The sequence below is a fragment of the Anguilla anguilla genome, chromosome 2 (assembly GCF_013347855.1).
Source record: "Anguilla anguilla isolate fAngAng1 chromosome 2, fAngAng1.pri, whole genome shotgun sequence".
In the NCBI taxonomy this organism is placed as follows: domain Eukaryota; kingdom Metazoa; phylum Chordata; class Actinopteri; order Anguilliformes; family Anguillidae; genus Anguilla; species Anguilla anguilla.
In genome coordinates, this window is record NC_049202.1 from 32,706,094 (window position 1) to 32,719,857 (window position 13,764).

The 13,764-nt window shown below is 40.5% G+C and overlaps 1 protein-coding gene across 2 annotated transcripts in view; it reads left to right on the plus strand.

Moving 5' to 3' along the window:
• Positions 1-3,681: 3,681 nt before the first annotated feature.
• plekhh3 (pleckstrin homology, MyTH4 and FERM domain containing H3) overlaps positions 3,682-13,764 on the plus strand; it is a 37,925-nt gene continuing 27,842 nt past the window's right edge. The window contains exons 1-2 of one of the 2 annotated variants that reach the window (XM_035406361.1): positions 3,682-4,382; positions 11,943-11,998. In XM_035406361.1, coding sequence (XP_035262252.1) covers positions 4,248-4,382; positions 11,943-11,998 — 191 coding nt within the window. In that variant the 5' untranslated portion in view covers positions 3,682-4,247. The remainder of the gene's footprint in view (positions 4,383-11,942; positions 11,999-13,764) is intronic. The other variant, XM_035406363.1, reaches the window with a different exon arrangement.

Below are 13,764 nucleotides of genomic sequence, written 5' to 3' on the forward strand. Positions count from 1 at the left end.
TGTGCGCATACACACATACACACGCACACACACACACACTCATGCACCCACACACACAAGCTCGCATGCACAGACACAGACCCCACCGCTTGTACACATATGTGCACACAAACGCAAAGACCTTGCCCTGCCCATCTGTCCCCACCCACCCCACCCCCCTCCACCCCTGGCACACACACACCTCAAATTAGTGCCAGAAACACTTTAAACTACTTGGAAGACCCAGTATCGATACCATATATTTACGTCCTGTATACCACACCCATATTGGCCCATTTCTGCATTAACAAAATATAAGGAAATTTAAAATTGTTAGCACTCCACAAACTCAGGGTTCAGCTATATGCCACTGATCACTGATCAAAGGGGCCTCCACCCTGACAACAGCCTACAGTAGACCTAAATAAACCATTTTTAATCAGAAACCAAATATAACTAGATATACGTCATAAGCATATACATTACACTGTCTTCACCAACCAAACAAACACCTCATAATATTTTACACAATGATGTACAGCATTTCCTGACTGTGTACATTCCTGGGATCTTAAAATTTGGTGTCAGAAGCCCAAATCACATAGATTGAACTGTGAGCATATTACTCTGAAGTGTGTTTCTCTGGGCAAAGGGCCAGCTTCAGTAAAATAAGGCGAAATACAGAGCAGAACAGTTTTCATCAAAGGGTTTTAGTCCATTTGTTATTTCATAGTCTCGGCTAGAACATCTCCCTAAAGCAAGTAGAGACAGAAAAGTGCTGGTGACAGGAGCGTTGACAATATTTTTAAAGAGTTATTCAGTTACTAGCAATAACCACAAATGGCCATTTTAAGTTGAGGCACTGTCAAAAGGTAATTAAAAACATATTTCGATATTTTATTAGCAATGTATTGCCTTTAGTCTTCTTTTACAGAATTCCCAGTAAAACAAGAGCCAACTTCTAGTCAGCTGGCAGGACAGCATAGATTTGAGGCTGCTATCCATGTCATGCTCATTTCTCCAAGTAGAGTGGAAACACTGGCCAGCTGCAGACTCCAACTCCAAACGAATGAGAGAAAATGGGATAGAACGTGAAGGGATGGAAAAGTTTAACCTTCCTGGAACGCATGCCTGAATCCCTGTGAAAAAACTGCCATTCCGGGAAATAGCACAGAAAGCGGGTAGGAAAAAACATTCCCTGTCCACGCCCCCCTCCCACACGCGAGACCCGTAACGACAGCAACCACAAATCAAGGTGACCACTAGAGCACAGACTGAGGCCTCATTCTCCTTTCCAGGGATATATTAGTGATTATTTCATTACCAAACCTGTAATTCTGTGACCGCAACCCCCAAATAGGTTTAAGTAGGCCTGGTTTTAATAAAACAGCAAAGAAAAAGAGCTATATATACAGTGAGCTCCATAATGTTTGGGACAAAGATGTATTTTTTCTAGATTTGGCTCTGTACTCCTCAGTTTTAATATGAAGTATAACAATTCATGGAGTTAAACTGCACATTCTTAGCTTTTATTTTTTATTTTTTATTGAGTATTTTTATACATTTTGGTTCCACCATGTAAGAATTGCAGCACTTTTTATGAATAATCCCTTCATTTCAGGGTATCATAATGTTTGGAATAAATGGTGTCACAGATGTTTCTGATTTGTCAGGTTTGTTCAATTGCTAACTTAATGCAGGTATAAGAGATATTTCATTAAGCTAACCAGAAACAACTGTTTGGGACATCATTAAGAGGAAAGAGAGCCTGTTAAGCCAAGGGGGTCCTCTGCAATTGATGACTGAAGAATTCTCATCATAATGAACAACCCACAAACACCTGCCAATGAATTCTGAGGCATTCGGTTGAACTGCAGATAAGATGCCTCTGTACACTTAAGATTCAATCTGATGCTGCCATCAGCAGTTATATCATCAATGAAGACCAGTGAGCCAGTATCTGTGGTAGTCATACATGCCCAAACCATAACATCCCCCACCACCATGTTTCGCCATGTTTTCATGATTCTTGGCATTACTTTGATACAAGTGAAGCTTGATTTCATTTATCCGCAAGACATTTTTCCAGATCCCTGTAGGCTCTTTTTGGTTCTTCTTAGCAAACTGTAACCTGGCCACAACTAACTATTGGTTTGTATCTTGCAGTGCCACCTCTGTAGTTTTGTTTGTGAAGTCTTCTATGGACAGTAGTCACTGACATCCATGCCTGCCTCCCGAAGAGTGTTTCTGATCTGTCGGATAGGTGTTTGGGGGTTTCTGGTCTATGTCTCTGACTGTTTTTTTCTTATTTCTCACCCTCATAATAGCTTCCTTGGCTTTCAACACCAATAACAGACTCCAAAGACAATCAAAGGGCTAGAATCAAAACTAGATACTGAAACCTGCACTAAGGAAGCAATTGAACACACTTGTCTAATCAGAAACACCTGCACAATTTGTCCCATATGTTATGATGCCGTAAAATGGGGGGGGAGGGGGGGGGGGGGGGGGGGGTCAATATCGTTCAACTTGTAGGTGATGTGAAATTGACAATACCAAACCACATTTTATTAGATAGACAAGTACATGCTAGGCTATTCCTGTCATGATATACATGATAACTTTATTTTACATTAAGTTTATATTAAGTGTATTTACAGGCCTATTTATAAATCTGCCATGTTGTCTGCCAAAATTCAAGTTACTTTTTCAGTTTTGTTAGATTGCATTATTTCACCATGACCATTGATTGAGTGACCAGTCCATCAAGTCATGATTACTCTGACTATTATAAGTGCAATAAATAAATAAATAAATGACAACCCTGAACCAAGTATGAGTATGTAGTTCTTCTGTACAGCGACAGTGCTCGATATGTACAATTTACTCCATATTGTTTTTTAATATCACAATTAAATGTTATCTAACAAATAATATGTTAGCAACAGAGTTTGGGCAAATAAAAGTGTCACACAGTAGTACATATAAATGTTGCAAATTTTCTGTATGACTACATAAAAAAATATTTAGTAGGCCTGTCAAGTTTGCATAATTAGCATCATTCTCAGTGGCCTTTAAATTTATTTAAAGTGACTGACCATACCACGTGATGCCAAAAGTGACTAAATAATTGGGTATTTAATAGCATTTACATTAATAAATTCCTAGTAAACATTTTCAGGTGTAGCCTACTTTTTTATTATAAACCTTCTTTTGCTGAAAAATAATACAACAGCAAAATACAATGCAGATGACTAAAACGTGTATGACATATACTAATTTCATATATAAAAAGTCATATATTAATATTAACGTCAATATTTTTAAAAAAAAACTGATTGAAGCAGAAATAACATCAACAAACCAACACAAAAAAAGACATCCCCACAAAAATGAAAAAGAGAGCATAAATGTTTACGGTCAATTGTATTTATATAAATGAAACTGCTGTTTACAGAATTTATGAGTTAAAGTATGGCGTTGTGATATCTCTCTGTGATAATTATAAGGTGGAGTCACTTCCAGGCTACCATGAAAACGTCTTGTGCCCCCTTCTCCAGAAAGAGGTGGCTGGTTGGTACCTGTGATGCAAAAATCCGTCGACAGAGGGGGGCCGATTGTGTTTAAATCAGCTGACATCATTTGAATATTGGGCGTCACTAACCGGGTTGCCCCTCCCCGCGCACGCTCTCACACACGCTGAGTGTCTCCAAGTAGGCTGTGAAAATTGCTCGAGCTTGAATGTTCAGTCTAGAAGCACAGTGTTGGGACAACTGAACTCCTGGCTAGTAAGCCGAAAAGTGGACTCTTTGACCGAATTCCTTCTTATTTTGGTTCAGGAAGCATTGCACAATATGCAGAAAGGGTGCAGAGAATAACAACGTGTTACAGATTGCGCACTAAACAACTTATTTTACTATATGTCAGCTAGCTACATCGTGTCAGGACAGTCTAACAGCTGGAATATCTGTTAAAGTATTGGGACTGATTTCGAATGGAAGCTCGTCGAAGCATATTGTTAGTAACTGCGTAGCAGACATCTGTGACTGGATTTTATTGACTGCTTTCTATATTAACCAGTTATCCTCTTTATTACACACTCGTGTTCTCATCATTCGCCTTCGACGAGAAATCTCAGACTGGATGGTACTATCAGCCGAAATCGGTCTGTTCGAATCTGGGAAATTTTCTTGGCTCACGCAAGGAGTGACCGCGGATGCTATTTACACCGCAAGGACTGTCGAAGACTCCAAACTATCCACATTTGAATGCCTTTGCAAGGAATTGGTTGGTTTCTGTGCTGCAGGCAGGGGTTCAGTTTGCTAGGACGGGACTATGGGGAGAAAGAGGAGGAAGAATCTTTTGAGTTGCGCTCCAAGGACGAGACGGCGTGCAACGGGAGGGTAGGTAGCCTGCAGTGCTGTCTGGTATTAAAACCGTGGTGATTGTGACCTGTGTCATATACCCAAGAAAAACAGTATGAGTACATTAAAAGACACATTTGACAAAGGGACTGAAAATAGGTGCGAGCTATTTTGCCTTACGGGTATAGCAAGGACAAAACGTGATTCATTTGTTGTAGGGCATATTGCTACCTAAGTACCATTGTATTCCTGTACAGTAGAGGTAATGTCTAACTTTCCCGACTGGCGTGTAATGTACACTTTCAATAAGCTGTTGTACTGCTATGCGCGCCACATAATGCAGACGTGCCCATTGGTTACAAGTGGTTTTCACCAAAGCACTGCACAAATCATTCCAAAAAAAGTTTATTACTTTTATGTTCCGTTAACCCCATCCTTCCTAAATAGTTTTGTTACACATTACTCTACAATCCATTTTCGTTTTATAACCGAGTATATTTAATTCTCCCCAAAATACTGCATTTACAAATTTCATGAATCACACCATTCATCAGATAACTCTAGGCTTACTCATTATCGACCTAAGGTTTGTATGATACATAACCTATGCTATACAGTGCCCTGCGTAAAATATGTTCCCAAAGTTTCCCATACGTTATCATAATGGTGCATGTGGTCATGGGGATTTGTCTGGTTCAAGTTAACAGGCATGTACAGGCTGCACGTTTATAGCTTTGCGCCATATGGCAGTCGTTCAAGGCCTGAGTGATCCAGTCTCTTGGCATCTGTCTACCCAATCAGCAACACAAGACTGCTCTATTCTCCATTTCTTCTAATTGGGCATGGTTCCACCAGCCACCTTGTTCACACATGTGAGAATCACTTTTGTTCTACATGGAGGTATTTACCATATATCATTTATATCAGGAAATTATATCAAAAAGTATCCTTTCCTAGAAAGCCTTCTTCGTTTTGCTTATTAGATTCAGAGACCTTCAGTATTTGACATAAGAATCTGTATAAAGCTTGCATTGGTTGTAGAGTTTAATGATTTGTCATTTTTAGCCATTTATTGTGTATTTGCTGGAATATTCTCAGTTTTGGATCACATATGTGAATGTAAAAGTAGGTTTTATAGTCTTTTTTCCTTGTAATTTTAAAATAATCTGCCCATCGCTATCCTCTACAGATGGCTCTTAATATGACACACAATCATCTCAGCAATCAACCTCTTTTGTCCACTACTGGAAATGTATGGACAGGAGCAGTACAAGCGTATTGTAGGCCTAATGTCACAATAAACCTAACCCTGTACCATAGTGTTCCTCTTCAAGCTCTCTGTTTAGCTGACGTACAGTCGACCCCCAATCAATGCATGTCTATAGTATGTGCCACGGGGTCTTTGTGCCTGATTAACCCTAAGTAAGGGCTGGGTTTCAAATGCATAGCCTAATCTCATCCCCCATGCCATCGCACTGTGTCAAGAGTGCTGCTGTACCCCTTGGGCCTTTTATTCAGACGCCTGTTCGATCAATGCAGGGACACCCTGCGGGCCAGTAGTGCTAACATACAGTACATGGCCATTTTCTCTCTCTCTCTCTCTCTCTGTCTCTCTCGCTCGCTCTCGCTCTGGCTTGCTCTCTCTCTCTCTCTCTCTCACTAAAATAGACACGCATAGTCTATTTATGTATTGACTCTTCCTTTATTTATTAAGAACAAAAGCCCCATTAAGCTTGGCATTACTTTCTCAAGGGGGACCTGGCTAAAATGTAACATCTTACTGATCTGCAGTTTCCTTTCATGGCCTCTGACCTTTTGCTCCCCTGATTACTCTCTTGTTGGATATGAGATCAATATTCTGACTGAGATAGAATGCCTCCTTCTGTCCTTCAAAATCAATACATTGGTCCTTCCTGGAGTGTTTCTTATGATGTTTCCACAGTAACTGACCAAGGATGAGTCAACGTTTTTCTCTGGAGTTTCTGTGCTGCACTTCTTAAAGATCATTGTTCTGGGATGGAATCAAAGAGGCTTCTGCCTGACCAGATTCCTAAATACATCTTTGGAAATATAGCCTAAGTCAAAGATGTCAAAGGATACAGTACCATTTGTGTGTGCTAATTTGTAAAAGCAATGAGCATCCACACCAGGAAAGCCCACAGCTCTTCAGCAAAGAGTACTTTTAGTCCTCACAAAAGATAGGCTAATGCACAGAGTTTATTCTTCTCACTTACAACTTTACCAGCTTGTGCTCTTCACTATCTGTTGTTATCCCCTTGGGTTAAATATTCCATCAGTTCCCAATGAGACTGAGCTGTGAATCGGCTACAGTTTAACGGCATATTGTAAGCGAATACTGAAAATGTCCGCAAGGTAGTGAAATGGCAGAAACCGGTTTCAAACAGATACCCAACCACGTAACCAATATGAATATGTTCTCGCAGCATGCCTCGTAGATGCAAATGCATGTAATTCTTTCATCATCGCATTTCCATGTTTTCTTTTAGTTTATTATTTTATTTCTTTTTTTTCCTGCCTGAGTTCCCACTGAAAAGAGTGGATTGGCTTCCACTGTAGATGGGGACACTGGCTTTCGAGGTGATGTTAACCGTATCCTCCCCTCTGCGTGACGTGTTATAATTTTTTTGGGTTCCCAGCCTTGTCACTTCCAGTCCACCCATCTGGTTATGTGGATAGCATTGGCAGTTCTGAAGCGTTTCCTCTGGGTTACTCACCCTCCCTGGAGATGGAACCGAAAGCAAGCCATGGAATGAACTCATCTGGGCATCTCCAATTTGGATGATTCATGCACTGCCCCTCTCTGGCGGGACCTGCTCTACCAGATCTTTTCAGTTACATTCTATTCCTCCCTCTTCATCAGTTACAAGACCTGAAAACTTTAATTACACTGCATGTACGCACACACACACACACACACACCCACAAGCAGCCAATGTTTATTTAGTTAAAGAACAGCAAGACATGAAGAAGGGTGGATTTGAAAGGCCAGGCTTCAATCAGGCACTTCAATTCAGGACACAGCCAAATAATTTTCAAATCAGATGACTCCACTTTACGTGTGTGATTTTGGGCCAGTCGTGCAATTAAAGTGAGTGGGCTGTTTTAGTCCAGTGTTTTTATTTTTTATGCATTAGAGTTATATCAGTCTCTCAAAGGATTACCGTTCCCAGAAATAACCAGCTGTTTCCCAGGTTCACATGGCGAGGGAGACCCAGGGCATGTGGAATTCTGCTCAGCTATTCGGGGATGGGAGCTATAAACTGGGGATGTCATGGGGGCGCGCAGTCAGGTTGGCCCATTCACAAATCCTCTGGCGAGGCACTAATTTTGTAATGACAACATTTATTTACTCACCATGCATGGCATTTTGCATTTCCCCAGTCAAGCATTAACTAAACAGCCATCCGTTTTTTTGGTGTTTTTATAAGTCCTACTGTACTGTATGTGTCAACCCTGACAGGCCAAATTGTATTTTCACAGATGTCACAGTATGTTTTCAGGTGTAAACCTAACTTAGCTCTAGTTTTGAAATTTGACTTTGGAGCTATGGGCCCAGAGATAAGCTCTGGATAGGGTTTCAACAGGAAAAACCAGGGCTGCAGCAGAGGCAGCCAGAGGGTAAGATCAAGGCTGCGTTTCTTGGCAGCAGCGCTGGGTGCATGATCAGCCGGACACCGCAGTTTTTGCACTAGAAATCTCACCTCTGAGCACTGAGAGAGACTAATTGAACCAGGTCATGCGTACTTTGGGAATCGGATTTGTTCCTACGTTTTAGTAACTTTAAAAGCGAAGTCAGAGCACACCAAATCTAAGAATTTGATTCTGTTATTGACATTATTACTCACTTTACTCAAAGCTTATCTTTTTTTAAAGGGGCTACTCTTATTTTGCAGTTATGAAGCTTAGTTTAAGGGAATAACCAGTAATCAAACAGCTATTGGTCCTCTTTAGAACATTATTCTTTTTCCTGTGCTTTCCAAACTCGAGCATACATGTCTTCTTCAGTAATCTGCTGTCGTTGACCTCTTTGGCAAACCTGAATTTTCCTTTGGCCCTTCATTTTAGCGAAAAGTACTGTAGTTGGCTTTACCACATTGCGCTCTTTAGCAGTAGTGCTAAAACTTGCTGCTCTTCCAATCTGATACTACACCCCCTGGATGACTCGCACCTGATAATTTGCATAACATGAGTTTTTGGAGTTGGCAGCTAATTTACTGTGATGCACCAGTACTGAAGAATGGGTGTGATGAGATAATTAACATAAGCGTACGCAGCACAAGAATAACCTGTCTGTAGCTGTTCAAGAAAAAATGCTATCCAACTTGTGGTCTAAAAAAAAAAAACTTAAACTGTGTGGATATGTTATGAAGTCAGACCTCTTCTGATTTCCCAGCTTAACAGCTTCTAGCACTGTTAAAGAACAAATGTGTCTGTCAAAATGTAAAACAACACATTAAAAATGCCTGTTTTATTGTACACAAGTAGGTTTTTGGTTAATTTTGCTACTCCATTGGGAATTTGCTCCCCTCTAAAAATCCTTTACAGTAGATGGGTCCCAACATGTAGTTATATAGGGGATGGTATATTTCCAGGTTTTTGCTGGAAAGTAAGGCTCATTTCCATTTAATACTCACCTTTTTGCATCCATGGTTATAATCGATTTTTTATGAGAAGCTGGTCAAGCTGTAAAGTACTAAAGTGTTACTTGTGTAAAGTACTTCTGGGTCCATACAATGTTTGCTTGGTAAGTGAGTCCGTTACTCGGTCCATGTCATATCTCTGAGGTTCTTCTGTATATAAATTGAGAGCTGTCAAATCGCCAGTGTGTTCTCACATGAATGATTTGACCCTGTGATAAGCTCATTTTAACAGGATTCAGGTTTTATGTCTGCTGTCATTGTGTGCCTTTGATTCAAATTTGTCTGTTAGCGTGTTTTTTTCATCAGAAAAGTATTTTCTTCAGTCCCCTAATATAAAAAAATGGTAAAAGCAGTAAAACACTACACTACTAAAATACCACCAATCCCACATTATAATCTTACATTACTAATCACATTACCATATTAAAGAATTATTTTGTCATGAATATAATATAGATTCATTTTTAAAATTGATCAATCTTAATGATTTGACCCAGGTCTGATTTTGATACAGCTTGATAAACAGTTCAGTTTCATGAAAGGTCATGAATTTTACTGAAAATTAGTTCACATCTCTCTTTGTTGCACAACTAGATTAGCCTGCTGGGTATTAAATTCATTTAATTTATGCACTTAGTGGCTTGCTAACAACGCAAACAAAGGTTCTGAAAGTGGTGTGCTGCTGCCTGTCCCCTGTAGCATTCGGTCCCAGAAAAGACAGACTGTTACTTGGAGTAACCGGCTAACTGCCTTGCTTGGTAAACAGTCTAAATAAAAGCCTTTGCTATGTCAGTTTGCGAGCTAACATTGGCTGTATCCAGCTCTCACGGAACTTGTTGCTAGGAATGTTATGTCCATTCCTAGAAAGTTCCTATGATGCCGTTGTCACATTTTCTAACCAATAGAAAGGTGGCAGAAGAGATTGACGAGAAAGGATTGAGACACCCTCGGAGGGGGGGGGGGGCCTGAGTGTGAGAGTCTTTTCACCAGTGGACTCGTTTTACTTGCTTTTTTTACGTGCAACAACCAAGGAGTTTCTTGACTGTGAATCCTGCAACATTTCATGTAGGTGGCACAAGCAAGCACTCAGTGAGAAAAGGATGGCGCTGTGCCCAAAAGTGTACCTTTCCAATAACTTGTCCTTAGCTTAACCATAACTAAATTTCCACAGTATAATAAAGAACAGTAGTTTATAAGTTCCATTATTTAGTGTCAATAATTGAAAGGATAAAAAATAAATTTAAAAAAATAAAAGTAGAAAATGTTATGCACAACATCCAGTAGCCTTGCACCCAAAATGAGAACATTCAAACTATAACCTTTTCACCCACCATTTTTGATCTGAAATGGCAGGGTAGGACAAAGGAACCTTGTGTTCCCCTTGATCCTGCATTAAATGAGCTATTTTGCACAGCATATTTCTCCCCAGTAGTTCACCCTTGTTATCTTAAAAGTATGAGCCAACCATTACAAAAACAGACCTGCTATGCACTGGAACTGCTAAATAACAAGCCCTGGTTTGCAGTAATGGGAGAGAAGGGTGAAATTGTAGATTTATGAAATTTGTGCCTGTGAAAATACTTGGACCTACATTGCTGGAAACTGTAGATGACCTGCCCAACAAGTCACTAAAAGCAGTCAACTTGCATAGTGCCAGGTCTTGTTACAAATGATAATTACTGTATGTATAAGTCAGTGGTTGCTAGGTAGTTTTCATAGTCAGGGACATTCAAGCCAGTTAAGGGTATAAATGAGTCAAAACATGAGACAATACCAGTTCTTACTCTTATGTTCTTGCTTAAAGTCACCACATTAGGTTCAATCCACATGTTGTTATTGATGTTTATTGTGGTAGTGATCTAACCAAATGCTGAAGATAAAACATACATTTTTATATTTCTTCCCTGGTAACACAGGACGTCCGATATGGTATTGCAAAAAAGTATTTTATCATCATCTCAGACTATATTTAACTGCATGAATGAAGCGAACTTCAGGCAAAAGAAGCATGGAAATGGCTGCAGATGATATTTTTGAAGATAAAGTAAAAAAAAGGAACATAGTATTAACACACCATGCTTTGAAGCATGGATCCAATTAATATTAAAGGACTTGTAGTTTGTCCATGTTTTCTTAAGTGAAGGAAAATAAACTTTTTTCTTTTGCTGGGATAAATATCAGGAATGAAACTATTGATGATTCAGATTAATTAATAACTGATCTTTAGGATTAATAACCAATATTTGAAATGAACTCATAATGTAGGCCTATCCATTTGCATAACAAGGCTATTTGAGAAATACCATGGTAACATGCAGGACTTTGAGATGTGGAATTGTTTTCTGAAGCATGTGCTGAAGTTGTACAGTATTGTGTGTTGTAGGACTTTAGTGTTGATGTCACAGCTAAATATATAGGCTAAATGGCATTATGTGCGCATGGGTAGAAAGTTGTACCCAAGATTATATTTCATCACTGGATCTTCGTTGTCAAGGAAGTACAGATACTTAGTGGGCGTTTTGCCCTGCTCTCACAAATAATACTTTTACTAATGAAAGTATGTGTGGTTACACTGTCACCTTGTAGGCTAAGTGTTCCTATATTCAGTTTGACATTTTGATGAAGGATTCATATGAAGGATATGGCCTGAGTGGATATTTCGCAACGCAGGAATGTTTCTGTATCCTAGTGGCCAACGCTATCGAATGAAAACAACCACATGAATCACAAGCATTAAAATGACTGGAGCACCACTAGATTGAGAATAGATTCCTCAGAACCAAATACGCAGGCATACTGCTTGTTCGTTCACACCTCCCCCTAGCTTGGTCTTTGACCTTTGAATCTTTACATTGGGAAATGACGTTGGTTAATGTGATCTGTGATTTCTCTTTGTGTTTGTGCGTCTAAAGCCATGTTTCCTTGTTTGATTTGCCAGGGCCCGCTGGAGGTGACTCTCTCTCAGCCTACACGGACAGCCAATGGACCAAGCAGGTGAGTCAGAACACAAGACCTCCATTACCTTTGTGTGTGAATAAGCTAGGAAGTATGAGCTGTGAAGTGTCTGTTGCAGCCAGAATGTGGGTTTGGTAGCTTGCTGTTTTCATAGGAAAATCTCCATAGCAATAAAAAATTTGGTTAATGAGAAAGCTTGTGACTGAATGCAGACTTTTGGGATCACAACAATATGGGCTTTGTTGAAGTTCTTTGCCAGTCATTCATTGATGTTCTTGTAGCTCCGTGTTTTTTACATGTACTGCTCTAAGTAACTCACCAGAACTCCATTTGAATTTGAGCCCATCTCTGGTCTTTTTTACTGAGCCTCGTCAGCCAGGCAGTCGTTAGTAAGCAACAACAGAGCCACCCAGCAGGAGTAGTCGATCCCTGATCTAGGTAAAGTGGATCACCATGGTAATATACTGCATCCCCCTTTGAAATGTGAAGGATAACTCTGATCCGAACATAAATTCTGCATATGGATCACCATGACAATATACCACAGGTGTGATTAAAAGACCCAATTAGTTCATAGGGCATCCTAGAAGCTTATCAGAAATGACGTCAGCAACACAAATATAAGGCAATGTTTGGAAAGTTGTAATAACTTCCTATAATCATTGACTTCTCTTGGAATGGAATAACCCCAGACCTGTATCATGTTAACCAGCAGTTATCCCATATTATTTGTACTGTGCTGGCTAAAATCTGATAGATATCAGTGTAATAATGTTGTTTACAAGTTTGGTACGTATGCCATTTAACTATGTTTTAAGAATGATCACATGACCTGATTCAGCTAGTCCTTCTCAGATGTGTGCTCTCTCAGTGCCTCGGTCCTCCATTCCTACTGTAACGCATGGCACACGCAGGACTGTCTGGGTCTTTCTAGCTATGAGGCAGTCTAGAGTCATTCGAGCTGTGCATTCTGGCATGCACGTGTGCGCGCACACAGGCAGCTACTTCCCTTCCCGCCGCCGGTGACTCAGCCTGGCTGGCTGCCTGCTTGGAAGCCGAGGTATCGGCCTGCAAGATAATGGCCCGGCAGAGGGAGAAGTTTCACTATGGCAACAGTGTGGCACACACTGCCTTCTTCATTATCTTGCCGTACGGAACCTTAATCTCCCTTCCCTGAAACCTCAGAGCACCTAACAACCCCTGTGAAAAACTCAGACAAATACAAATGAGGAAAAAAAAAGGGCGTGTGGATTTCTCAACCAACTGTAACTCGAAAAGAAAGTCAAACAGGAAGGAGAGGGAGATTTGGGGGCTGGTGACAGTTTATGGGGTGAGACGAGGTCGCAAAAAGGGGGGGGGGGGGGGCGGGCGAGGTGCCCAATGGGCTTGAGAAGATAGACAGGATGTTGAGCAAAAGGAGGGGGGTGGTAATGCAAGGTGACTCAGTCCCTCAACACGAACATAGTAGGGAGTGGTCGGGACAGGCAATTACTGAGGGTGTGTGTCCCATAACTATTCAAAGAAGAAAGAGAAGCCAAGGCCCGGGCTGAACATGATTTAGCCTACAACTGTCCGCTCACGGGCGTTTTAAAAGGCTAACTGTAACTTCTAGGGATATCAGCTCTCTGTGCTCAGAGAGAGATCCTGTGCATTTTTGAAGGGAATGGAATAGTTTTTTATTTATAAGGGAAATAAATAGCTTTATACAGACCGATGAACATCTTGCGATCCTCTCCCTGTCCACCCTGTTCTTTCGAAATCAGAAGACGTCACTCTTGGGAACAACTGACAGTGAAATGTTCATT